Below are 25,179 nucleotides of genomic sequence, written 5' to 3' on the forward strand. Positions count from 1 at the left end.
TAACAACAACAAGTACAGTTATCCACCGGCGAACGCTGCAGAACAGAAGAGACCGTCTGCCGTGTAGAGCGAGAGATTACATTAACCATATAAGGGAGATCGGCAGTAATCAGCTTCACTGACAGGAAAACACAACCCCTCAACTTTGGATCATCTACCAAACCTGTGACCTTTGTGACCACTGAACCGAATCCATCTCTCGATCTACGGCGTCGAGAAATGTTCCGCTGGACCGTACGTGTGAACGGAGCACCATTCCCGTCCTGGCAATGCGCCACCGCCGCCGTGAAGGACAAGCTGTACGTCTTTGGGTTTTCCCGCGACGACGACGAGCTCCATCGGCTTGACGTGAACATCTTCAACACGGTGTCTTTGACGTGGACGACGTTGCCCCCGGTGACGGGGGAAAGACACCAATGTCCCCCCGAGGTGCCCACCTATCGGAGCGGCCACAAAGCTGTGCCGATAGAACACGTAATCTACGTGTGGGGAGGAAACAGGGGGAACAGGCTTTATGCATTTGACGCGGTCTCCCACAGGTGGTTCAATCCCGGAAGGGTTTCTGGTGCCGTCCCTAAAGCGAGGGCACACCACTCGGCATGCGCCTTGGGGAAGGTCATGTATGTCTATGGCGGAGAGTTCCATGGATTTCATGGGGAATCAACTATTAGCTATAATGACATCTGCACGTTGGACACCACCACGATGGTCTGGTCTTTAGTTGACACCAAAGGAAAGCAATCGCATTATCTAAAACATCACTCGGCCACCATCATCGGGACAAAGATGTTTGTATTTGGGGGCTCCGATAAGGAAATGAGAGTGTTTGACACGGAGACGAACGCTTGGCTGAACACGCCTTCTGCACAGCTGCACTGCAGCTGTCATGGAGCCTTTCTCTACAACGGAGAGCTGTGCATATTTGGCAATGAAAACCACAGGCCTTTGGGGACCACTTACGTCCGGACATACAATGACCTGTGGAAATTCAACCCGGAGACCTTCTCCTGGAAGGAGGTTAAGCCCAAAGGGAAAGGCCCGTTTCGGATGTGTCAGATGGGCTGTGGCATGGTGGGAGATCGCTTGGTCGTATTTGGTGGACATCACAATCCCGTTAAAGACCGTGGAGATAATGTATACCCCGATGATGTGTACATCTTGGACTTAAGTCCTAGTTTGAAGTCGTTGTGCAAGCTAGCAGTTATTCAGCACCGACTGGTGCGATCGGAACTCCCACATGACATCAGGTGGGAACTGGCCGCCATGACTACCAACACCAACAGCGACAAAAACTATGAGAAGAAACAAAGAAAGCCGGTGATAGGAAAGCCGGTGATAAGAAAGCCGGTTTGATTTTCATGAGCTGTATGCCATAATCATCAAGATTAAAACAAAAAATCACACCCGTGTGAACTGAGTGGTGTAAGGTCTTATATAGCCTGATCAGCTGTGGTCTGACGTAATGTCTGAGGTAATGAAATCACACCCGGGTGAACTGGGTGACCGTAGCAACCATGCTCATTTTTTGAGCACAGACAGACAGACACGTAAACTAACAAAGCCAGTCGTAGGAGTAGTTTACACCACTCAAAAAATCCTATCTCAATGAATTCGAATACTTTACAAAACCACTAAAAAAACGTGTTTTTTAAACGAGAAATATCGACCATCTGAAAAGTATATAAATGTATGCAGTTAATACTTGGTCTGGGGTACCTTTGAACAAATTATTTCATCAATGGGTCGTGGCATGGAGGTGCACTGTTGCACTGTTGAGGTCTTATGTCCATCATACACCCATGATGGAAAGGGGGTGGGAGATATAAGCTTTGCTTCTTCCCACTCCTTTTGAATTTGCTTTTTTTATTATTTTGTACTTATTCTGTCGTTTCTGTTTATATTGTTTTAAATTGCATATTCAAATAAAGATTTCAATCAATCAATTCAATCAATGTCTCATACCTTCCTCTTGACAATACAACCTAGATTGGGGTTCAGGTCAGGCCAGTTGGCTGGTCAGTTAAGCACAGTAATACTGTAATTCCATGGTCAGTACACCAGTTACTAGTAGTATTGGCACTGTGGGCAGGTGCCAAATCGAGCTGGAAAGGAAAATTAGCATCTCCATGAAGCTTGTCAACACACTGAAGCACAATGTAGCCTACTCATACTGAAACCATTCGACATTTCTCTTTTTTTTAGTTAGTTAAAATATTCTAGTTCATTGAGATAGGATCTTTTGATTTTCATGAGCTGTACACCATAATCATCAAGATTAAAACAAAAAAAGTTTTAAAAACTTAACTTTATGCACAATTAATTGAGAATATATCTCTGCTGTCCGGAGGAAACCTCCTAACTCCAAAATGTTCATTTTTCAGGAAATGACATAAGTTTTTAAGGAAATTAATCAAATCTTATATTTTGTAAACGATGCAATACTGCCTCATCAAAGTTGGTGTTGTGACTTTGGATATTGCCAATTAATTGAGAAGGAGAGAGGTGGTGGAGTTAGCTGTTTTAGATTTATGGAATAAAATCAAAAACCTAAAAAATTGAGTTATGAGGTTTCCTCCCTACAGCAACGAATTATGAAAGTTTCACTTTTTGAATTATATTACTGAAGAAAATGAACTTTTACACAATATTCTAATTCATTGAGATGGACCTGTATGTCTTAAAGATGCAAAACAATACCAATTCCCACCCCCCCCCCCCCCCCCCCGTCTCCCTCTCTGCTCTACTCCCTTCAGCACCATGGACAGCGCTGCGCCATGCAGTAGTATGCATGAGCAGCAGTGCCAAAATGGATCTGTCCATGGTGCTGATCATAACAGAAGCATTGTGTTGCATGTACAGTGGGATCAGATAACTTCAAGCTTCAAATGTGTTATAGTGAAAAGCTTCAAATTAAGTGTTGCATTACTGTCATCCCTATGAAACCTTTTTTCAATAGGATAGGACTACATAAATCTTAAATCTTGACATACACTAATTTACAATTAGTGTAAATCACTGGCATTTAATCCAGTGATTTACAGTAAGCAAGAACAACACAAGGTAATATATCAAATACAGAGCCATAGTCTTCTAGGATCAAAAGTAAACTAAGAACCTACCCTAACAGTAGAGTATCTGTACAATGAAACTATAAGTATAAACAATGCAATGCTATGTCTACACACAATGCTATCTAAATTACATATTTTAGCCTTTTGTGGAGTCTGAAGAGGTGAGTCTTCAGACTATACGGTGGAATACTGTCGATTCTTTCCCTCTACACCAAATCTCTTCGCCAAAAATAGCTGATTTACAAGCTCACAACACATTCTATTGGAATAGGGAGTAGGGTGTTGACCGATTTGATGTCAGTTGGGAGTGAGTTCCACAGAAAACAGGCAGCACTAAGAAAGCCCCATCACCCCAGGTTTGGTTTCAATCATTCGTCCATGGCTCTCAATTCTCATTATGGTATAGATGTGAGGGCCACGTAGCCGCCAGAACCTCTAGTATGGTTATATGTGCATGCTCGCACACGGACACCCACCAACCACCTACCGCCACTTCAACTTTAATGCTGTAGATGTGTGACGTGCCACGTGTGTAACCAAGGTCCAGAAAATGGGTTCAAATGGGCTAAATCACCATTTGCATGAAATATATAAAAATTGATTGAAATGGGATAAATCATCCTTCAATATTATTAAATAAATAAATAACTGGTAAAAAAAAATATTCTACTGAAATACCCACAGAAAACCCCCTCAGATCAGTTCATCCAGCCATTACATTTTATCAGCTTGACTGACAGTAAGCTCTGGCCCAATCATTTGAGGAGTTATGGGGTGGTGTCTACCCCAAACTTGTCTGAACAAGTGCCAATTGAGCAGCAGGTGAAACGAATCCCAATCAATCAGAGCGAGGACAGAGAGAGGAACAGAGAGGAAAACTGAAAAGCTCCAGAAAACGTCAGCCTAAGACAACCATAGAGTAATAAATGTCAGTTGTGTACAACACAACACAGCATTAATGACTTTAGCCCGCTGTGAGGAGCAACATCGAGTCATCTAAATAGAACTGATGTGCTGATTTCATTTGCAAACCTTGGTGATTGACAGTGTTTGATGCATTAGCTGCTAGTTGTGTATACATGAGTGAAGGCCCAGCACTGCTGGTGACTTGGCTGTTTGTTCAATGAAGAATTGAGTTATGAAACTGTAATTTAAGTTTGTTTGGTGTTCAGCTAAAAAGTGTATTATAATTTCATTTGGTAAAAATAATGTGTTCCCAATCAATGTCACTCATTTGTATTTGTAGTGTCTCATTCACAATTGATGGACCCTGCAATTACTAATTTGAGTGTAAGGGATACACCACCAAAGGAAGATGTATTTAATACAGTTTGGACTACTGTTGAATTGAATTGTTTATTGTAATGTGAATTTGAAAGGTTGACTATATGTACTTCAAGTATTTGAAGTGAAACCTTATGCCGCATTGTGTTTATGAAGGCAATGTTTTAGAGATTATCACAGAGATGCCTCTGGCCTTGCTTTATGCAGGTCAGGTTCTTTGTTTGGATTCATCTGGTCTGATTCAGCCCGACTCTGGTCGGCCCAAAGATGGTGAGCTACCTGTGATTGGAAGAACCCAGCCCCTGTTATATTCTCTTTGGAGAGACCCAGGGCCGTAGCACTTGTCCTCAGTGTGGCACACACACACACACACACACACACACACACACACACACACACACACACACACACACACACACACACACACACACACACACACACACACACACACACACACACACACACACACACACACACACACACACACACACACACACACACACACACACACACACTGCACGGAGCAGTGTAGTATTGGGCGGTGATACAGACCACACACTCTAGAACTGGACATTGTCACACGCATACTCACCACACCCTCTGCCCTGTGAGGAACAGTGCATGACTGGACAAATAAGATTGATACACACAACTCTCTGCACTGTGAGAAGCAGTGCAGGCCCTAACAGTAGACATTTACACACGCTCGCTAAGGTGTAGACAATTTGTGTCTTTGGTACTATTTTATAGCCACTTAGTGGTGTATGGGTTTATTGTAAATTGCGTTTTGAAAGTTTATGATGTATATTATTGCACCAAGTGACCCAATGTGTCTTTGTAGCAGTGATGGTCGAGAGTGGAAGAAAGGCAGGCAAGCGCAGGTTCTAGTCGTCACATCTGATCAGTTTTATTGAACAGAAGAATCACTCAGTATAAGGCTTTCCACGGGCAGAAAGCCCCGTGGAATACAGTGGAGTCACATCGTAGCTAATCAGTGTGAACTCTCAGAAGTTTCACAGCGTCACCGTATTTACTAACTTTTAAGATCCCACCTCCGAGGAAACAAACAGACTACCTCCGCTTTATGGGAGCCAATCACAATGTTCCTCTCACCGGATTTTCCGGTGGAGGAGGAGGGACACATGGCATGCAGCTCCTGTGTCACTCTATAAGTTTTATACCAAATAGGACTAATTCAATATCTATACTATATATGAAGTATGCAGAACACATGTAATGAAATAGTTCAAACTGTATTGTTAACCAGTCTAAATGATTAAAGCCCAAATACACAGTAGAGTCATATCAGGTCTTACACCCGATATGATTCTCCTCTTACAGGAGAGCAGAGAGCCGGAAGCTCCCTGCGCACACACACACACAGCTGTTGATTAGCAGTTCGAGATAGGCACTGTCCCTAAGATTAGGTCAGGAACAGCACTCCCCCCAGCAACAGCAACCCTCCCCCCCCCCTGGGGTGTGTCTTCTGTGTCTTCTGTGTGTCACCACAGTATTGCATGTCTCAACTTACAGTTTGTCCTGTGCACAGTCAGTGTGTCAACGGTCTATAAAATATCCATCAGTTACAAGTTACAAGTTCCTAAAACTCAACTGCAGCAAATCTGAAATAATTATCATCGGCCCCGACTCCCTCACCCGCTCCACCCAGGACTTCTCACTCACCATCGACGGCTCCCTTGTCACTACCTCCACACGCATCCGCAACCTAGGTGTCATCTTCGACCCTACCCTCTCATTCCTCCCCCACGTAAACCACATCACTAAAACAGCATTTTTTCACCTCAAAAACATCGCCCGTCTCCGCCCCTCCCTGACACCCTCAGCTGCCGAAACCCTCATTCACGCCTTCATCTCATCCCGACTGGACTACTGCAACAGCATCCTCTATGGAACCACTGCAAAAACCCTCAACAAACTACAATACGTCCAAAACTCAGCTGCCCGCCTGCTCACCTCCACCCGCTCCAGAGACCATATCACCCCAGTCCTCCGTGACCTCCATTGGCTCCCCATCAAACACAGAATTGATTTCAAAGTACTTCTCACCACCTACAAGTCTCTGCACAACCTGGCTCCCCCCTACCTCTCCGCCCTCCTCGAACCACACGCACCATCCCGCTCCCTCAGGTCCAGCGATGCCGGCCTCCTGGTGATCCCCAAGAAGATCAGGCTCAAAACCTGGGGCGACAGGGCCTTCTCTGTGGCCGCCCCTACCCTCTGGAATGCCCTCCCCAAACAGATCCGGGATGCCCCCTCACTCCCCACCTTCAAAACCGCACTAAAAAACCCACCTGTTCAGACTAGCATTCCCCAGCTGATGTGTTTTTAACTTGTTACTTGTAATGTTTTACTGGTTTTATTCTTATTTTCTTTCTTCTAATAAAGTTGTCCTTTTCTCTTGTCCCCCCCCCCCCCCCCCCCCCCCGGCCCCCACACATGTAAAGTGTCTTTGGGTATTAGAAAAGCGCTATAGAAGTCCCAGATATTATTATTATTATTATTACAATAAAAAAAAATCATGCTGTGAAGTGTTTATTTTTTAAATCAAATTCAAGAGTACTTGATTGTGGAATATTGAATACTAAACAGTACTGGTTTAAGTACTGCAACTGAATTGCATATAGTGTTTAGTCAGTCAGAGTAGTTGGGTGCACCCTAAGATTTAAAAACACTCAGATCATTAGACAATCTTGAGAAATGATTTTATCGATACCCTGGTATACCTACCTCCAGTCATTGTCTATTGTTTGTGCACATTGTTTTATTTTTGTTTTATATTTCAATATATAAAAATTGAGCTGGCCAACTCAGTGACTTGCATCTGGTCTCATTATTAACAGCATCCAGTAGCTAACTAGTCCAAATTCTAACCCATTATTGTAATTTGGTAACTGTTCTACACTACCTTTACGACTCAGGTGTTACACGAATACACGTGACAAGAAACTTCAAGTTGGAGTTGACTTGTAGTCGCACCAACGCTGTGCTCTCACTACGAGTCTGTCTGTGTGAGGATGGGGACCTTATTAGGAACACACTGGTTTGGGTTGAACAAACTAATGGAGAAATGAATCTGGCTAGATAATCTATTCAGAGAGGATAATTATGCTATTTTCCAGTGCAGGGGAGAAAATGTGACTCACAAACACAAAGAATCAGTAGGAAAAGGGTTCATTGTCACTGCTGAATACAAACACAGCATCTAATATCACACATGAGCAGACCATACACGTGTCCATGTGCATGTCCGTGACTTGCTTATCAATCGTCTAGGAGCTCACAATATCAGAAATTTTAAAACATTAATCCTATTAATAAAGTTGGCTACACAACAATGCTATTGTAACTAAGACATTAGCTGCAACAAAGAACAGGCCAATCCTGAAATCATGGACCTCCATATTTGGGAAAGACGGAGCCAGCATTCCATACTTGGGCATGGCTGACTCACTGCGACCTCATCATGACGACAACAGCATCGGATCCGGCCAACTTAAAACCGGATCGCACAACTTCAGTGACAAAGTCACGTTCAACACTCACTGCTAGTTCCCTTCCTTGAGGAATCCACATCTAAGAGTGTTTGACATCAACAGATCCTTCCAGCACAGCGTCAGCAGCTGTCCCTACTGTAAAAGGCGATGTCTATACCCATGCCTGAGATGAGAGCTCTGCTGAGGAAGCGGCTGCGCTTCCATCTGTGCGTTGCGTTCACCCTGTCCCTGATAGCCGCCGCCGCGTACAAGTACGGCGTCTCGGATCCCCGGAAACAGGCCTACGCCGACTACTACAAGCACTACGACGCCGCCAAGGAGTTCAGCGCCATGAGGGAGGCGGGGGTCTTCCAGAGTGCCCGGCCCTCTGGAGAGTAAACGTTTCAACCTGTGGTCCGGGGACCACCGGTGGTCCTTGAGGCGGGTTCCAGGTGGTCCCCAGCTAAATGATGCAGAGTTGGTAACCAAATGGACCCTTATAGATCTTTAACTCTTGAGTGTAAAATGAAAACTAAAACAATTTGGTTTCTTATTACGTTCTCAAGAGATACATTATTGTTAAACATCTATCTGCATTACTTCATTTAATTTGAGTCTACATAATTTGTAGAAGAATGGTTATTGATCAATGTTTGCCTGTTATCTCTCCTATGGTACCAACATCAATACAGCATGGAATTGTGGACAAAATGCTATACAAAATATTATTTAATTTTGCCTCTGAGAGGCTAAATCTCATCAAATGGTGGTCCGTGGCTCAAATGCCGAATACATAATGGACCTTGATATGAAAAGGGCTGAAAATCACTGCTCTAAATCAGAGGTTCTGAATTTAACAGACCCTCAGGATCGGCCCATATAATCGGCAGTTCTGGCCAGTTCTGGACAACCACATATATCCGAACCATTTGACGGAAGGCATCGCAGTACTTGGAATCCTTGCCGGTGTGCGCGGGAAGTTTGAAGTCAGTCTGTCCCAAATATATGCATGACCATATATGGGTATAGCGGTCAGATCTGTGGCTCTCGTCATCCAGATCTCCATATATGCCTACTGTATATTGTTTGAGTCTGATGTCATGACGACACAGTGACGGCCTGCCTGCCCGCCCGCCCACCCATTAGCCAAGTGAGCGGCGCTCTTATCATAATAGTCATACATCACATTCTGTGCACTGCTCTGCTCAATAAGCTGAGCACATTCTGTGCATAGGAGCGGCTAGCACAGCTAAAAAAAAATCACACCCGTGTGAACCAAGTGGTGCAAGGTCTTATATAGCCTGATCAGCTGTGGTCTGACGTAATGTCAGTGACCATAGTAACCATGCTCGTTTTGGTTGCTAACCATAGCAACCGTGCTCGTTTTTTTGGAACATACACGGGTACACGGGTATACGGGTACAAAGCCAGTTGTTGGAGTGGTTTGCACCACTCAAAAAGTGACGGTTCTAAAACCATAAAACATGTGAAAGTACTTCTGTGTCCTACTGGCCGTGTGAGCAGGAAGTGTGCTAGATTAACTCTAGTCTGGACACAAAGACAAAAGACAATTAAGACGACTGACTACCTCCCCAGACCTACAGTCATGCCATGCAAAGAAGACAAACACACACATACACAGGTCAGACATCCTCCTCACACATTTTAACCACATGTTAAAGTGCTCCAGAGGTGGGGGTGTCAATGGCCTAGTGGCCACATATAGGCTCTAATGCGAGTCACAGGTTTGATTCCCAAGCCTAACGACATTTGCTGCATGTTACTCCCCATTTCCTGTCACTCTATCACTGTATTATCTGAATAAAGGCAGAGAAGATGAAAACATTGCTCAAGTGCAGAAATGTCGACTCCTGTAGACGGAAAACGTAGTGGAATCGTGGCACCTCCCTCCACTTTAGGATTTGGCTTTGTTTAAACCGGAGAAAATCCTGGCACATCCAATTGCCATTTTTTTTCAATGCACTTACTCAGTGTCTTGTTGCACCAGTCATTTTAAAACCAGTGTGTTAAAAAAAGGCAATTATCTGTCCAATTGTTTGGTACGAGTAAGGCTGAAGAGGAATGAATGCTACATTCCGTTGCCGCGGGGCTAGAAACCTCGTATCTCCTCATATCATTATTTCAACTTTCTTTTAATGTTTTTTTCCGTAAATGAATGGCCTAAGTCAGATTGTCACCCAAATGGAGTGAAAATAGAAGATGCGCAAGCTCACAACGCATTATGAGCTTTTCCATCTGCTGTTTTCACTACGATGAAAATCAACACACAGGAAGCCACAACAAGCCACAACTGACCCGGGGAAGAGTCATGAGCATTAGGGTGTCATTAAGCCATTAAAACCGGGGAAGCATCTGGTGTCATTTTTTTTATTATAATTATTTTAATCACTTAAACCTTTAATTTTATACTTTGGCTATTCAAAAATAGCAGATCTACAGGCTCATAGCGCGTCACTTTGTGCCGCGCTTGTAGATCTGCTACTTTCTAATAATCGTAATCACACACACACACACACACACACACACACACACACACACACACACACACACCACAGAATGTTAACTCAAATCTTTCTGGGGCGTCCCTGGAACAAAATATTTTGAAATGCGTGTTGGCGGCCAAATACCTACAGGCCTACTGTAATTTCGGTTCCTTGACATTTGTAGATTCGGCCTGGGTTAAGCCTTGCAGTCTCTGGACCCAGCAGATATCAGCAGATTGTCACCATCGTCGGAAAGAAACCTCATACAGTCTCTCTCTCTCTCTCTCTCTCTCTCTCTCTCTCTCTCTCTCTCTCTCTCTCTCTCTCTCTCTCTCTCTCTCTCTCTCTCTCTCTCTCTCTCTCTCTCTCTCTCTCTCTCTCTCTCTGCCCTACTTCATCGTACAAAGATCACAAGCCCTGTCTCTCTCAGAATGTCCTCGAGAGGGTTATCCATGCATTCATTTCATCCAGATTAGACTACTGTAACTCTCTGTATGTCGGCATATGCAGCGATCAATCGCTGCTTATGGCGCTTGCAGCTGATAGCAAGACCACTTGACCTCGCCACCATTGCCCCCCGTACCTCCATCCCCCGAGTGGAGGTCGGCCGATCAGCTGTGCCAACCAACGGCCAGGCTGAAAACCAGGGGTGGCCGGTTATTAGTTAATTATTAATTGTTATTTTTAAATCTCTATTAAAGACTTATTTCTTCTCCCTGGCCTTCCCTTTCTGGTGCTACAGTGATGTTTTCTTTGTATGCTAATGTATGTTTATATTGCATTGTTTTAGTTTTTTGGAGCGGTGCCTAACCACTCCAATGACAGGCCGCGTACGTCCGTCCGTCCGTCCGTCCGTCCGCTTTGTGTGTTTGTGTGATTTGATTGGCTGAGCACGGAATGTGAGGATAAAAATCACATCCATCTCATTCCGGCCGATCACAATTGGCGTCCTCACCTTCGTCATCAATGTTTGTGTTACACAATGTTTGTGTTTACACTCAAAATTGTCCATTCATTGCCAATGGCATTTAATGTTTGTGTTGGGACAAAAATACATACACCAAAAGCTGGACCTCAAAAAGTGAGGACAGAAAAGTGAGGACGACAAAAGTGATTGGCCGGAATGTAATGAGGTATGATGATAAGAGCGCCCCCACACTTCACACGAGTGTGATTTTTAAGCTCATGGTTTACCTGGTCATGTTAAATGTGCCATACTGTGGTAAATACATTTTGAGTTGAGTTGAGTATGAGAGTGTAAAAAATACCAGATCTATGAGCTCATTGTGAGCTTGTATATGTCTGCTATTTTCAATATTTTCAAAAGTATTAGCAAGACATTGTGACTAAATATTAGCTACATTGGATTCACTGATTCTATATTTTTCCATTTCCTGAAAACTGTTTTGGACATGCAATGTTTCAACCCAACAGCAAGACATATCAGTTAGATCTTGAACTGGGCTAAGGGCTGATTATGAATTTATATCTACCACTTAAAAAAAAAAGAAGCTGTGATAACTGGTATAAAAGGATTTGACTGATACAATGGTGACATTTTACGGTATGGAGTGTACTCATCTTTGATGCCTTTGGATATCCCTAACCCTGACAATGAGATGACGGATGCGATCTAACTTTCATTGGAAAGGATTGTCATTAAATGTTCAACGTTTTGGAGGGGCACTAAGGCTAGCCTCTCCAATGCATGGCTTTCCGAAATTGCATGACGTGGCAGCCAGGTTTATGGACATTTAATGTTTGTTTAGAGCCTAATTATTCCATGTCTCCTAGGGTAGGTACCCTCACAAAAAACATGCAGTACTCCTGGTCTGTGGACTGCCTCCCCCTGGCCATCTGTTTGATATTTGTGTGTCTGGAGAGAAACCACACAACATAAATGTTTCAGCAAACATACTTGGTCAATAAAACAAATATTCAGACCCTATATTGGCAGTTAACCTTGGTTAAATTATTCAAAATCAGTGTTTAGAGTAAAGTAGCACTTTTGTTCATCCCGAAGGAAATGTCAGTTGCTCCAAAACACTTTAAAAGTTTGAAATAAGCAGTATAAAAATAAGCAGAATGATGCAGAGTACTAATGTCTAATAAATCGTAAAACAGCAACACCTCAGTGTGGCAATAAGAAAAGGGCATGCTAACGCACAAATAAAATGCACATCATTAACTAATTGGGCTTGGCTACTCTACTTTTCCATTAATGTATTGTAAACTATCTTTTTTTAATCTAAATTTTTATCCCACAATTTTGTAACCCATGTTTCACCCAGTGTCAATTAACTAATTGCCATCTCTGCCACCCTGGAGAGAGGCAGCTTCTTTTCACCTGTGTAACAGCCGGTGGCTGTTTATGATTATGTTTGATTAGTGGTGATAAATATATATAGTGCTGATGCTATCATATCTCTATATATGTATTAGTAGGCTTGCTTAGCTGGTACTAGGTTATAGGAGGAGCGCCTATTATGTTGCCTGGTACTGGTTGTTGCTTCTGTCCCCTGCAGGTGCTGAGCATTTGTGTCCCTAATGTGTTGCCGTCCTGAGGAGGGCCTGGCTTGGAGCCTGATCAGCCCTCTGATTGGTCCTGTGGCAGCTCAGGCCTCGCTTCCTGGAATATAAAGCTCACTCTATGTCTGGACTTCGGTGTGGGAACACTGCTGCGTGTGGTGTGGGAGCACTCCAGCGTGTGGCCTTCCCTCCAGCCGACTGCTTATGTTTTTCATGTCAGGTTTAGTTGTAGTTCCATTTGTCTGTCTGTTAGGTTGTGTTTGTTCGTTCATCTGTTCAACTCCATTCAGTCATGTAAGTCTACTACTCATTCTGGGCTCACAGAGCCATTCTGTCTATCAGTTTGTGATGCACTTAAGCCACTTTGTTATTTATTGTGAACTGAGTATTAAAGCAGATACTCTATGAGCCGTGTTTTCTTTCATACATGTTACGGGCAGTAAAACCCCTAGACTTAAACGGTTCGTAACAACCTGACAGGGGGAGTTTCCAAACCAGTTCCTTTCCGCTCCATCAGGCGCCCCGGCTGGCCAGGGGGCTAGTTTTTTATTCCTAGGATAGCGCAGGAAAGGAGCGCTCGTTTTACCACGCCGGCCACTAGTAGTAGGGCGGGGCGGGAGTAACCAAGGAAAGCGCCGCCCGCGCGGGCGGAACCTCACCTTGTAATACAAACACAAAACCTCATTCTGCCAGCTGCCTCGCAAGCCTAGTGGATTGCTACGCCGACTTGTATACCATGCTTCACGCTTCACCTGTTCGCGCCCCACTGCCGCCACCTCTTTTACTACCGCAGATTTTTTAATAGTTTTTGGATTAAGGTTGGTGAGGGGTACGTTAATAGTTTTTGGATTAAGGTTGGTGAGGGATGTGTTGCTCCCCTGCTTGCGGTTATGTTTAGGTTAGAGTTAGAGATAGGGTTAGTAGTTTTTGGATTAAGGTTGGTGAGGGGTGCATTAAAAAGATTGGATTAAGGTTGGTGAGGGATGCGTTGCTCCCCTGCTTGCGGTTATGTTTAGGTTAGAGTTAGAGATAGGGTTAGTACTAGTCATAGAGTACTAGTAGGCATAAACACTTGTGTGCGGTCCAAAACACAGCCCAGCGCTTCCTACTCCACTGACAACCAATCACAGCGCTCCAAATTTGCTCCCATCCTAGGAATAAAAAACTCGCGGCCAGGGGAGGCAGTCCAGAGACCAGGGCTGCGTTCGAATTCATTCCTTATGCCCCATATAGTGCAATACTTTGGGGTTCCGCTATTTTGTTATAGTGTCCGAATATGTAGTGAGCATTTTTGCACCCTAATGTAGTGGACTGAAGTATCCCACAATGCACCGGGAATTGTAGGGACCATCCGATGGTCACTACAAAATCACAGCGAAGCAAATCTGCTCCATAATGCATTGCGCAAGCTCGCTCTTGAGCGCACATGCACGCGTTTGCGCACGTGCGCTGCTTCTGCATGCATGCACTCATTGCGCTCCAACTCAGAGGAAGAGGCAGAAGTTGAACCAGCGAAATAAATCAACACAAATGTACTTTTTAAACGTTCGTTTTCCCCTCTCTTTTCTTCCCACACAGATCTCGAAGCTACAGATCTCGAGACAAATGATCTGTGCATTTATTTGCAATTGTTTTATTTTATTTATAATAAAACAATTCATTTGCAATAGTATTACTAATCTGATTCATTGTATCACCCAGGCCCAGCGCATGACGTTAGGAGAGGAATCAGTTGCTTGCTGTAGAATATATTTGCGAGATTCTTTATCACAAACGTAGGCTAAATACATGCATGTGAGACACATTAATTGTGTCCGAACATATGTTTTATTAATATTCATTAATTCCTGCCATGAAAAAATATAAAATATGTTTTCAATTCAGCAGCAGCGTTTTGACTGGTTTCTTGTAGTCAGTTGATTCTTTATATCCAAATGAGTGAAACGGCCGGAATGATTTGTTTATTTTTCAAACAGTTCTTTATGAGGCGATCTGAAAAAACTCTATGGGGATTACAATGCAAATAAAAAGTACATGAACCCGCGGACCTATAGCGCCCTCTACCGATATTGACGTCAGAGTCGGTGCTCCCTACACAGGGAGTATTGTCCGAAATCATCACTATTAGAGTCCACTGAGTCTGGGGAGTAGGGAACAACCCTAGCAATTCGAACGCAGCCCAGGATTACTGCATGTTTTTTTGTGAGGGTATACCTACCCTAGGAGACACGGGGAGAACATGTAAACTCCACACAGAAAGGCCCTTTGTGGCAGCGGTGGCCGAACGGATTGCGGAGCGGTTTTGATACCGGAAGGTCGCCAGTTCGAATCAGCGGTCCGACACGTTAAAATTACCACCGCTGAAGTGCCCTTGAACAAGGCATTGAACCACTACGATGAAATGTTCTATGAGCAGGGCCTGGCTGGAAACAAGTTCTTGATCTTAGCCCAGATACCCTGGGTAAATATAGTAATCATTCCATTCCTTTCACCAACAGACGGGGGGAATTCTCTTGTGGCAGAAAGAAATAAGTATCGCCTGCGTAGTAAAAACAGACTGAGGAAAACAAGGTCACCACCTTTTCTACCCACCTGCACTGATTGTTGGAGTAAATTAACATTTTAAGGTGTAGATTGGGCTGCCAGGAAAAAATACAAAAAAATATTATCAAAAGATGGACCCACGGCCTATAATTAATGCATATCAATATTGGGATCCTTTGAAATTTAAATTGTTGAGAATCACAAGAAATATCAATACATTAGTGTCTCACTCTCACACTCTCTCACACACACACACACACACACACACACACACACACACACACACACACACACACACACACACACACACACACACACACACACACACACACACACACACACACACACACACACACACACACACACACACACACACACACACACACACACACACACACACACACACACACCTCTTTTCTATCTGCATAGACTGCAGTTTTCATAGAAAAGTTAGAAGTAAGTTATGACAAAGGAAATGAATAGAGGATGAGCGCCAACGAGAGCACGCTGACAGACAGCGTGTGAGTGGATTTACCAATGCGTGGAGTTTACTAATTGAAAAGCAGCACTAGAAAAGGATCATATTTCTTTCTTTTACATTGATTCTATCTTTTTACACATCATTTTAACTCATTCACTGCCAGATTAAATACATAAATGCCAGCTTTTCTTTTTTTTTAATATATCTCCATACAGTATGTCACAGAATCTCCAGTATCAAACCAAGGGAAAGTATTACAAACAGCTAACTCCATTGGGCCCTCAAACTGTCTGCTAAAGCAACTAACTCCACTAACTAACTCCACCCCCCTCTCGTGCAAATGAGAGGGAGCTAACACTAAAATGAACATTTTAGAGTTAGCTGGTTTCTGCCCGACAGCAGAGATACACAGTATTGACACACCTAACATTGTCACACACATTATTAATTTGCTGCAGCTGTGCCTGTGTAGCTTACATCACTGTGCAGTGTGCACTATAATAAGGTTAGTGTTGTGCAGGGGGTGCATACGTTGGTTAGACATACCAACAGTCCGACAGGCATTAGTTCGTCAACACCGTCGCTCCCGACATGCGTGGCCGGTTACAACTAACCTGTGGCAGGTTAAAACTAAGCCGTGGCTTCCCGTAATGTTAGGTTTAGGCTTGGGTTTTGAGTGTCGGAGAGATAGTATACGTTGGACCAAAGACATGCACGCCCGTGGAAAACAAACTCCAAAATCAGCCTATGGTTTCATTCCCCTTTGGACTACTCTGCCAGAGAACAAGAAATACTTCTAAATGTACGAGTTTGTGTATTTATGATTGTGCTCCCGTTGCATTATTGCTGTTATAATGTGCTGGTGCTGTGTTTATTGCATTTTTTATGGCGTTTTCTAGGTTCAATTTGTGTCTCTGTAAGGATGATGTGATTTTGCCTCGGTAAAACAGGGTGTTAAGTAGCCTACCGCTACAGATATTGTACTTGTTTAGAAAGGCTTGCAGATAATACTGTGAACGCATTCTTTTCTGTAGCAACAATTCTTTTTTGGAAAATCGATCCGCACAGCCCACCAGATAGACCAGTGGTTCTCAAACTGCATAGGGCAGTACATGGTTCTCTATGCTTCCTATACTCCCTATGGAGACACAAAGTCTCCATGGGGTGAGTGGTCGATAGAAGGAGAAAAAAAAAGCTATTTATTGGGGTGAACTAATCCTTTAAACATGTAGCGTTGTTGGTTGTAGGAATGGAGGAACACAGACGCACCCGGGAGGAAGTGGACTAAGAAAGGGGAAGAGTCAAACCAAGTTACCCGTTTCTACACAAAAAAGGAGGTGGTGCCCACAGGGGCCAAAAGAGGTTGTGCCCCCAGGGGCAAAAAAACAATTGGCTTTCATGTAGGCCTAGCGTACCGACGCTGAACAACACTGTGCTTTTCTCCTCATCACTTCTGTGTCCCCAACCCTACCTGCTTTCTGAACAAATCAGAAATATCGCTAAAATTTTAAAAAAAAGTTGTCATATGCAGACCTGGAAACCGTCATACATGCGTTCTTATTTTACGACTGGATTACTGTAATTCAATATACTCTGGTATGAGCAAGAAAAATATATCTGGCCTCCAGATGGTGCAGAACTCTGCGGCTCGCCTCCAGATGGTGCAGAACTCTGCGGCTCGCCTCCAGATGGTGCAGAACTCTGCGGCTCGCCTCCAGATGGTGCAGAACTCTGCGGCTCGCCTCCAGATGGTGCAGAACTCTGCGGCTCGCCTCCAGATGGTGCAGAACTCTGCGGCTCGCCTCCAGATGGTGCAGAACTCTGCGGCTCGCCTTCTCACCAACACGAGAACACGTGAGCATATCAACAGCTACTCTTGTAGCTCCCTGTGAGCTACAGAATTATTTTAAGATTTTATTGATTACTTTTAAAGCTCTACATGGTCTAGCTCCCATTTATATAACAGACTTGCTGCAACCCCATAACCCTGTGCGCTGCCTCAGATCATCGGATAGGGCCCTCCTAGTTCCTCCTGCAACACGTCTGGTCACTCGGGGTGACCGGGCCTTTGCGGCTCGGGCACCTTTGCTCTGGAACTCCCTGCCCTTGGCCCTTAGGCTAGCAGAATCAGTGTCTTCTTTTAAAACGCTTTTAAAAACACATCTGTATGCCAAGTGTTTTTCCTAATATTGTTTTTAATTGTTTTATTGACCTGTTATTTTCTTCATATTTCATTGTTTCTGATGTTTTGATGTTTTGATGTTTTGTTGTTTTTATGATTACTGTTTTATAACCTCTGTCTGTAAAGCACTTTGTATATGTTTGGAAAGGTGCTATACAAATAAAATTCATTCATTCATTCATTCAACACTGTGCTTTTCTCCTTCACTTCTGTGTCCCCAACCCCACCTGCTTTCTCACTCTGAGACACACACGCACGCACTTGAATAAATCATCACAAACACACACTCACTCTAATCACAATGCCCAAAGACTGACACACAAACAAACATGTACACAAGCACACACAAAAATTAGGACACAAAGACGCACGCACGCACGCACGCACGCACGCACGCACGCAGGATTAGCAGCAAACATCAGCGTGGCAGGTCGGTACGGTGGGCTGTAGGAGATATTTGGAGTGTAATGATTAGTGCCGTGGCAGCATAATGGGATCTTTCTCCACGCCACCATTTGAAGAGTCACAGATCGAGGCACGTCGGCGCCAGGCAGGCAGGGTAAAGACTGCCACTTATGATGTGCCGTAGGTACAAATGAGAGGCATTTAGTTTGCAGTCAGCCCTCATATGAATATCAATGCGTTGCTACTTCCATTCTCTAATGCTGTCAGAGAGCAAAGATGATGGAGAGGGGGGGAGGGGGGGCGGGGTGGTGACAGCGACTATGTATTTCCTTAATTCAGTAGTTTTGAAACCCCATGATATGATGTTATTTGGCCAGGGACCGCCCCATCTGAAAATGTTCTGTGCCAGGGAACCCCCAGAAGAGAAGATTTGTGTTAAGAAGCATTTTTTCAAAATGATTAAAACATTTCCAAACATTTTCGATATTTTTCAAACTCCGGCACCGTTGGACCCATCAGCATGAAACTCTTTATAATATACTATAAAGCTTCTGAGATGCAGGTCACCGAGGATAACCTGACTCCGCCAGATGGGGCAGCAGAGAGTACACTGGGTTCCCCCTCCTGCCAATCAGCAGCAGCTAGAGGCGGGATAGCTGCTGCTGATTGGCCAGGCCGTTTTGTGGCCGGGCATCAAGTCTGCCTGAGAGTTCCCAGATGGGAGCAGGAGGGGGGAACCCAGTGTACTCTCTGCTGCCCCATCTGGCGGAGTCAGGTTACACCGAGGATGCTTCTGGTGGGGATGTTATTATGGTGGGTCCCTCTGTGGTGGAGCAACACAGCTGGGTGGAGGGAGTCTGTCTCCACCCAGGGTGTGTTTTTAAGCACTGTGAGCTTGCAGATCTGCTATTTTCAAATGTCTGAACTGTATAGGGCTACAACTAATCTACAAGTAAATAGTAACTAATGTTTAAAAATAATTGTCTGGGATGTAAAAAATGGGAAATATTCCAATAAAGTAAAAGTACCTAAACCATTTAAAAGTACAGCACTTAAGTAAATGTACTTACAGTTGGAGGCCATCGATATTGTCCTTTTCTTTTTGCTGAGGTTTGCGTGATCTGCGCAAAAGGACAGTTAACCCATTTTGGGCGGGAACCCCTTTTGGTGTTTTAAACATTGTTATAATTTAGCTATAGAAAAATAGCAGATCTAAAAGCTCATAGCGCGCCACCGAGTGGCGCGCTACGAGCTTGTAGGTCTGCTATTTTTTTTAAATCGTGAAAATATTTATTTCAGAAAACTGGAGGATTTAGAAGGATTTTTTAAAATTTTGAGGTCAGGCCTAAATGGGTCAAATAATAAGGGACAATATCGGTGGCACCCAACTGTACATATACCAACTAAATTACAGTCATCCAGTTTATTGTCAGCTTAATCTTGCGTGTGTGTGAGAGCTATTATATCTGCTATTTTTGGGAAATGTTCCCCCAAAACAGAGATGCTATAGAGCGTTGCAGTCCCGCCCCCTTTCATGACGACGCCAGGCCCAGGAAATAATTCCCAATGCATTTCAAAAAGTATTTATTTAAAGACCTTTTAAGCGTCGTACGAAGCCAACTCGAGTCGTGACAAATCATGACAACAAACACAATATTTTGGACCAAACAATTAATTACAAAGAAGAAAAACAACAAAGAAAGTGTTGTAACCTGCCGTTTTTTTCTACTTTCTAATTCTTTGTTTGGCCCAAAACATGATTTGTCACGACAAGAGTTGGCTTTGTCCGCGGCGTAAACGTCTTTAAATAAATACTTTTTGAAAAGTCTGAGGAAAATGAACGGGGATTTCTTTCCCGGGTCTCTCGAGGGGGCGGGACTGCAACGCTCTATAGGCCAGGGCTTTTGTTTGTACATACGGTGTAGTGCTCAGTACGTAAACACGCGCCATTTCAATTTCATGAGTTCTAGAAACCTGACAAACCTTGACATCTTATTTTATTTTTCATCCTCTGAGCATTTTTCCTCCACTCCACAGCATTGGGGGTGATTGTTTTGTCATTCTGTTCCTTGTTCGTCTTCTCCATGTTTATTTCAGAGTTTTTGCCCTTGTAACCATTTTTGCATCATTTATTTCAATAAACTATTTTCTTTTTCCGAACGAGGCCCCGGTCCCGTTGAGATCTTTTTTGCTTTATTGTCACATTGAAGTCATATTGAAAAAATAAACAGAAAATAAATACATGAATAAATGGGGGAAGTAGCTCAAGGTTGTTTGATTTTCTCTCATCCAATATTGAATTCTCCTCACAGGCTTCACTCAGAGGGAGCCGTTTCCTCTGCTCCGCTCTTTTGAAAAATAAATATTTGAATTCAATTATATAATCTTTGCACTAACCTGGTAAATTGTTGTAAAGTCAGGGACAGCAGTGGCATGATTCAAAGAAGTACCCACACATTAAGTAGAACACAGCCCAGAGTTTTCTTAGCCTGGCTAATAAGCCAGACTATTATCACACAACAACACTGTCGCAGGATAATCCGCCGGCAGGCAATTTTTTTTTGCCAACGGCTGATTCGGTCTGGCTTATATTAGCCAGGCTAGAGTTTTCTTACCCCATGAAGCCTCGAGGACAATTCTACAAAATGTAAATCTAAATACTAACAGCTTTCTGAACAACAGTGTTTTTTTGCATTGCTAAATCATGTGGTGCTCAAACATTTTCATATCAAGGACCCCCAAAAAATAGCCTATGTATTTGGCCGCCGGCCCCCACCTCAAAATAAGTTGTTCCCCCAAGGTATGTTGGGACCCCAGAAGTGTATGTGTGTACAGTACACACACACACACACACACACACACACACACACACACACACACACACACACACACACACACACACACACACACACACACACACACACACACACACACACACACACACACACACACACACACACACACACACACACACACACACACACACACACACACACACACACACACACACACACACACACACACACACACACACACACACACACACACACACACACACACACACACACACACACACACAAAGTGATGTCCAATGAGAGTGTGGATCTTCTATTTTTAGCCAAAAGCATCAAATAATAGTTAAAGTGGTTAAAATCTAAAATTCCACAGATGTTTCCCGGTTTTATGGCTGGTCTGTCTGATTAGATAAAACATTGGTAAAGATAGGTGAATATTTGACAAACATTTGGTGAGGATAGCAGTTAGCAGCATAGATCTACAGTTGTATTCTGTATCTGTTGTGAGCTTGTAGATTGGCAATTTTCACTCTTGTACATGGGTATATACGGTCGAGCTTGTGGATCTGTTATTTTAATTTTGATGATTTTGTGTAACACTGTAGTATGATCAAGGAGGGCGTTAATTTACAAAAAAATAAACAAAACAAAAACACAAAAAGACACTGGTGCTCAACAGCAGATCCGGGGACTACCAGGGGTCCAAAATGGACCCAAGCGGATCTGTAACTCTGAGACCTCATACACACATACCAAAGACATGTTCTGTGTCTTGGTTTGACCAAACATGTGTGTTTGATGGCTGTGTTCTGCCCCCCTCCCCCTCATCAAACACACATGTTTGGTCAAACCATGTGACTCCCATTGGAAAAGCATTGTGGCGGCCATTAAACACAGACAAGACACAGAACATGTGTTTGATATTTTTGTGTATGAGGCCTGATAGTGTGCAAACGGAAGCCTTCCATTTGCACACTCTTAAGAGTTAATTTAACACAGATGCTTTTACAGCAGAAATTGAGATTCCAGAGATGTTATCAAATGGGCGGTCCGTGGTCATTTCAAACCGGGAGTCCGAGATGAAATGACAAATGTTTGAAAACCACATGCTGTGAATGAGAGAACGACACATGCTCAATGGCACGCACAACTCAAAGTTTTCCCAATGTGGATTTGAATAAAACTCTCACCAATGAGGACATTTAGCTGCCGTACAAATGGATTTGGCTTTCAGATTTGTCTGCAGGGCTGTCTCTGGAACTCTGTGTGCTGTGGTGTGCGCGTGTGCGCGTGTCACACTTGAAGCTTTTATGCTGTGTGGAGCCGAGAACAGGCAGAACCCGGAGGTGACAGCGCCGTTTGAAACCACTTCACACACAACTTAAGGATCACCTCCCACCCTGCATGCTGCCAACCATAACAATAACAATTGCAACAAGCGTAGGTGTCTTTGCTATGCGCACTTGCACCCGACAAAGGCACCTTACATTGTGGCAGTTGTCATTGTATATATATTTACTTTAGGTTTTTGCTGATATTTCCACTGTTATTGTATTGCTACTCTTTGCTATTTTGTTCTGGGTCGAAGACTCATCCGATGGGACGGGACAATAAAGGATCTATTTTTCATATCTTGTATCTTGTGTTCACATCACCACCAGCATCCGCTCAACATCAACATCTCACAGAAAACACTTGCTCTGCTCGGATCTACCGTGACTTGAAGTGGGTTAGACATGCTGCGCATATAAACATAGCTGCAATTTTAAACAAATTTGAAATCTTAGGCTGTCACGGATGCAGACAGAGAGTTGAACCCAAGTGCAAAGTCACAACAAACAAGAGTAGATTATAAAGTATTTAATGAAGAATAAGCAGATCTTACACGGTAGATGCAGGTAGGAATCAGGCAATCGAGAATGACATGAAAGTCAACACAGGAACAGGCAGGACATCAATGACAACAGGTTATGAACTGTGAGTGTTTGCACTGAGTCCAGTTTTATAGGGAGCAGGTTGATTGGAGAAGTGTTCACTGCTGGGCTGATGAGGTAGTTGAAGACAGGTGTGTAAATGGAACTGGGTGTGATGGAATGGGATATGGGAGTGGCCAGTGTGGAGTCACAGACTGAGGGAGAGACAGACTGTGACATAGGCATTTTCGTATAGGTCTACCATTTAAATAATTTGGAGGAAAGAATGCTGCTATTTGTCCCAAAGTGACTGCAAAATAATGCTGCTATTTGTCCCAAAGTGACTGCAAAAGATTGCTGCTATTTGTTTCAAAAAGCTTTTCCAATGACACAATGTGACAGTTTACACAATGCTGTACTTCTTCAACTGTATATACTTTCCCCATTTCCAACTGTTATTATATTTTCACACTTTTTGGCATGTTTTCTCATGCCAAAAAAGCTCCTTTGAATTGAAGTGAAATTACATTTTCCTTACTAATACGGACGGTATAGGCGCAAAACGTACAACTGCACATAACTGTCAAAAGGGTAGACACGAGCCTGAATGTATTTCCATTGTGACACATTGGTGTAAATAGAGCTGTTACATTTAGTTTTTAGTTTATCGCGATATTTTGCATAATCGTCATAATCGTTTCCATATTGAAAGATGTTCATACATTTCCAATTCTTTCCCAAAAATAGCAATAAAAGCAGCTCAAGAAGCTTACAACACGTCACTTTGGTGACGTGTTGTAAGCTTGTAGATCAGCTATTTCTGCTACTGTGTATATTATTCTTTTGAAAGCATGTCAGTAATTTATTTTTAAGCTATTTGTCATATCTGCCTGTGTGCAATTCTTGATTACAAAGCCTAAAAGGCAAAAAAATATATATAAGTTGTATAATGTTTCAATGAGCAATGCCAAAAACACAATTCAATTGTTAATCACAATTATTTGTGATTGAATGTGTCAACTGAGAGTTGTGCATGCGTGCGTGGCTGCAGAGGGATAATAATCAAATACAGATAATCCATATTTAGTCAAAACCAGGTCAGTATAACCAAAGAGACCATGCAAGAGACGATAACAATAGGGGAAATATGGAAGCTGCTGCAGCTTCACTAAATTATGGCTATAATTATGTCCAGCAACCGTTCAGCCAGCTCTTTAGGGAGGACTTAAAGGTGGCAATAGTGCTAATAGACTTAAAGCTCGCAGGAAACCCATTCCACTTAACCGTCTGCTGCCAGTATAAAAACAAGTTCTTACCCATGCAGCTTTTGAATACATGATACAAAGTCAGTGAAGATTCCTCTATGAAAATAGTGGTGTACATCTCTAACCTTATAGGAGAATACTGGCAGAGATATTTGGGTAGCATTATTGTCTACAATCCTGTGAACCATTTTTAATATGTGATAGTCTCTGCTCCACACCGAGGCTAATGAACTTATCTGAGAGAAGGCGGAGGTGGAAAGTAACCAAGTATGCCTACATTTAAGTACAATGTTGAGGCATTTCTACTTTACTTGAGTATTTCCAATTTCCAATACATTCACTTCTACTCCACTACATCTCGGATCAAAATAGTGTACTTTTACTCTACTACGTTTATTTGAAAAGAGTTACTAGTCACTTTTTTTTAAAAAGTGGATATAATAATCAACTTTTTAAATAAAGTGCTCTCGAAATATTATTATAGCAAGGAAACTTTACTCTTTGATTAATAACTTTCAGTGCCATAAACTCTCTCAAGATAGCCTAGCTAATTAAAGGACGACTTCACCACTTTCAAATCTATCTTCATATAATTGGTCCTCACTAATGGTCATGATAAAAAGAAAAAACAAAGAAATTGACTCTGTGGGAGGGCTAATGGGCAGAAACCCATCTTCCAGTGACATCAGGCAGGCTTTCTATTCCTGAAAAG

At 43.0% G+C, this 25,179-nt stretch overlaps 2 protein-coding genes across 2 annotated transcripts; both read left to right on the forward strand.

Annotated features, from left to right (window-relative positions):
- Positions 1-219: 219 nt before the first annotated feature.
- Positions 220-1,353, forward strand: LOC306941076 (kelch domain-containing protein 3-like; the record flags this gene model as incomplete). Its single annotated transcript, XM_079526381.1, has 1 exon — positions 220-1,353. One exon carries the CDS (start codon positions 220-222, stop codon positions 1,351-1,353), a length of 1,134 nt encoding a protein of 377 aa, XP_079382507.1.
- Positions 1,354-8,017: 6,664 nt separating this feature from the next.
- On the forward strand, positions 8,018-8,248 carry LOC306940473 (cytochrome c oxidase subunit 6C-1-like; the record flags this gene model as incomplete). Its single annotated transcript, XM_079525565.1, has 1 exon — positions 8,018-8,248. One exon carries the CDS (start codon positions 8,018-8,020, stop codon positions 8,246-8,248), a length of 231 nt encoding a protein of 76 aa, XP_079381691.1.
- Positions 8,249-25,179: the final 16,931 nt, after the last annotated feature.

The sequence above is a fragment of the Electrona antarctica genome (genome assembly GCF_951216825.1).
Source record: "Electrona antarctica genome assembly, chromosome: 17".
Taxonomy (NCBI): domain Eukaryota; kingdom Metazoa; phylum Chordata; class Actinopteri; order Myctophiformes; family Myctophidae; genus Electrona; species Electrona antarctica.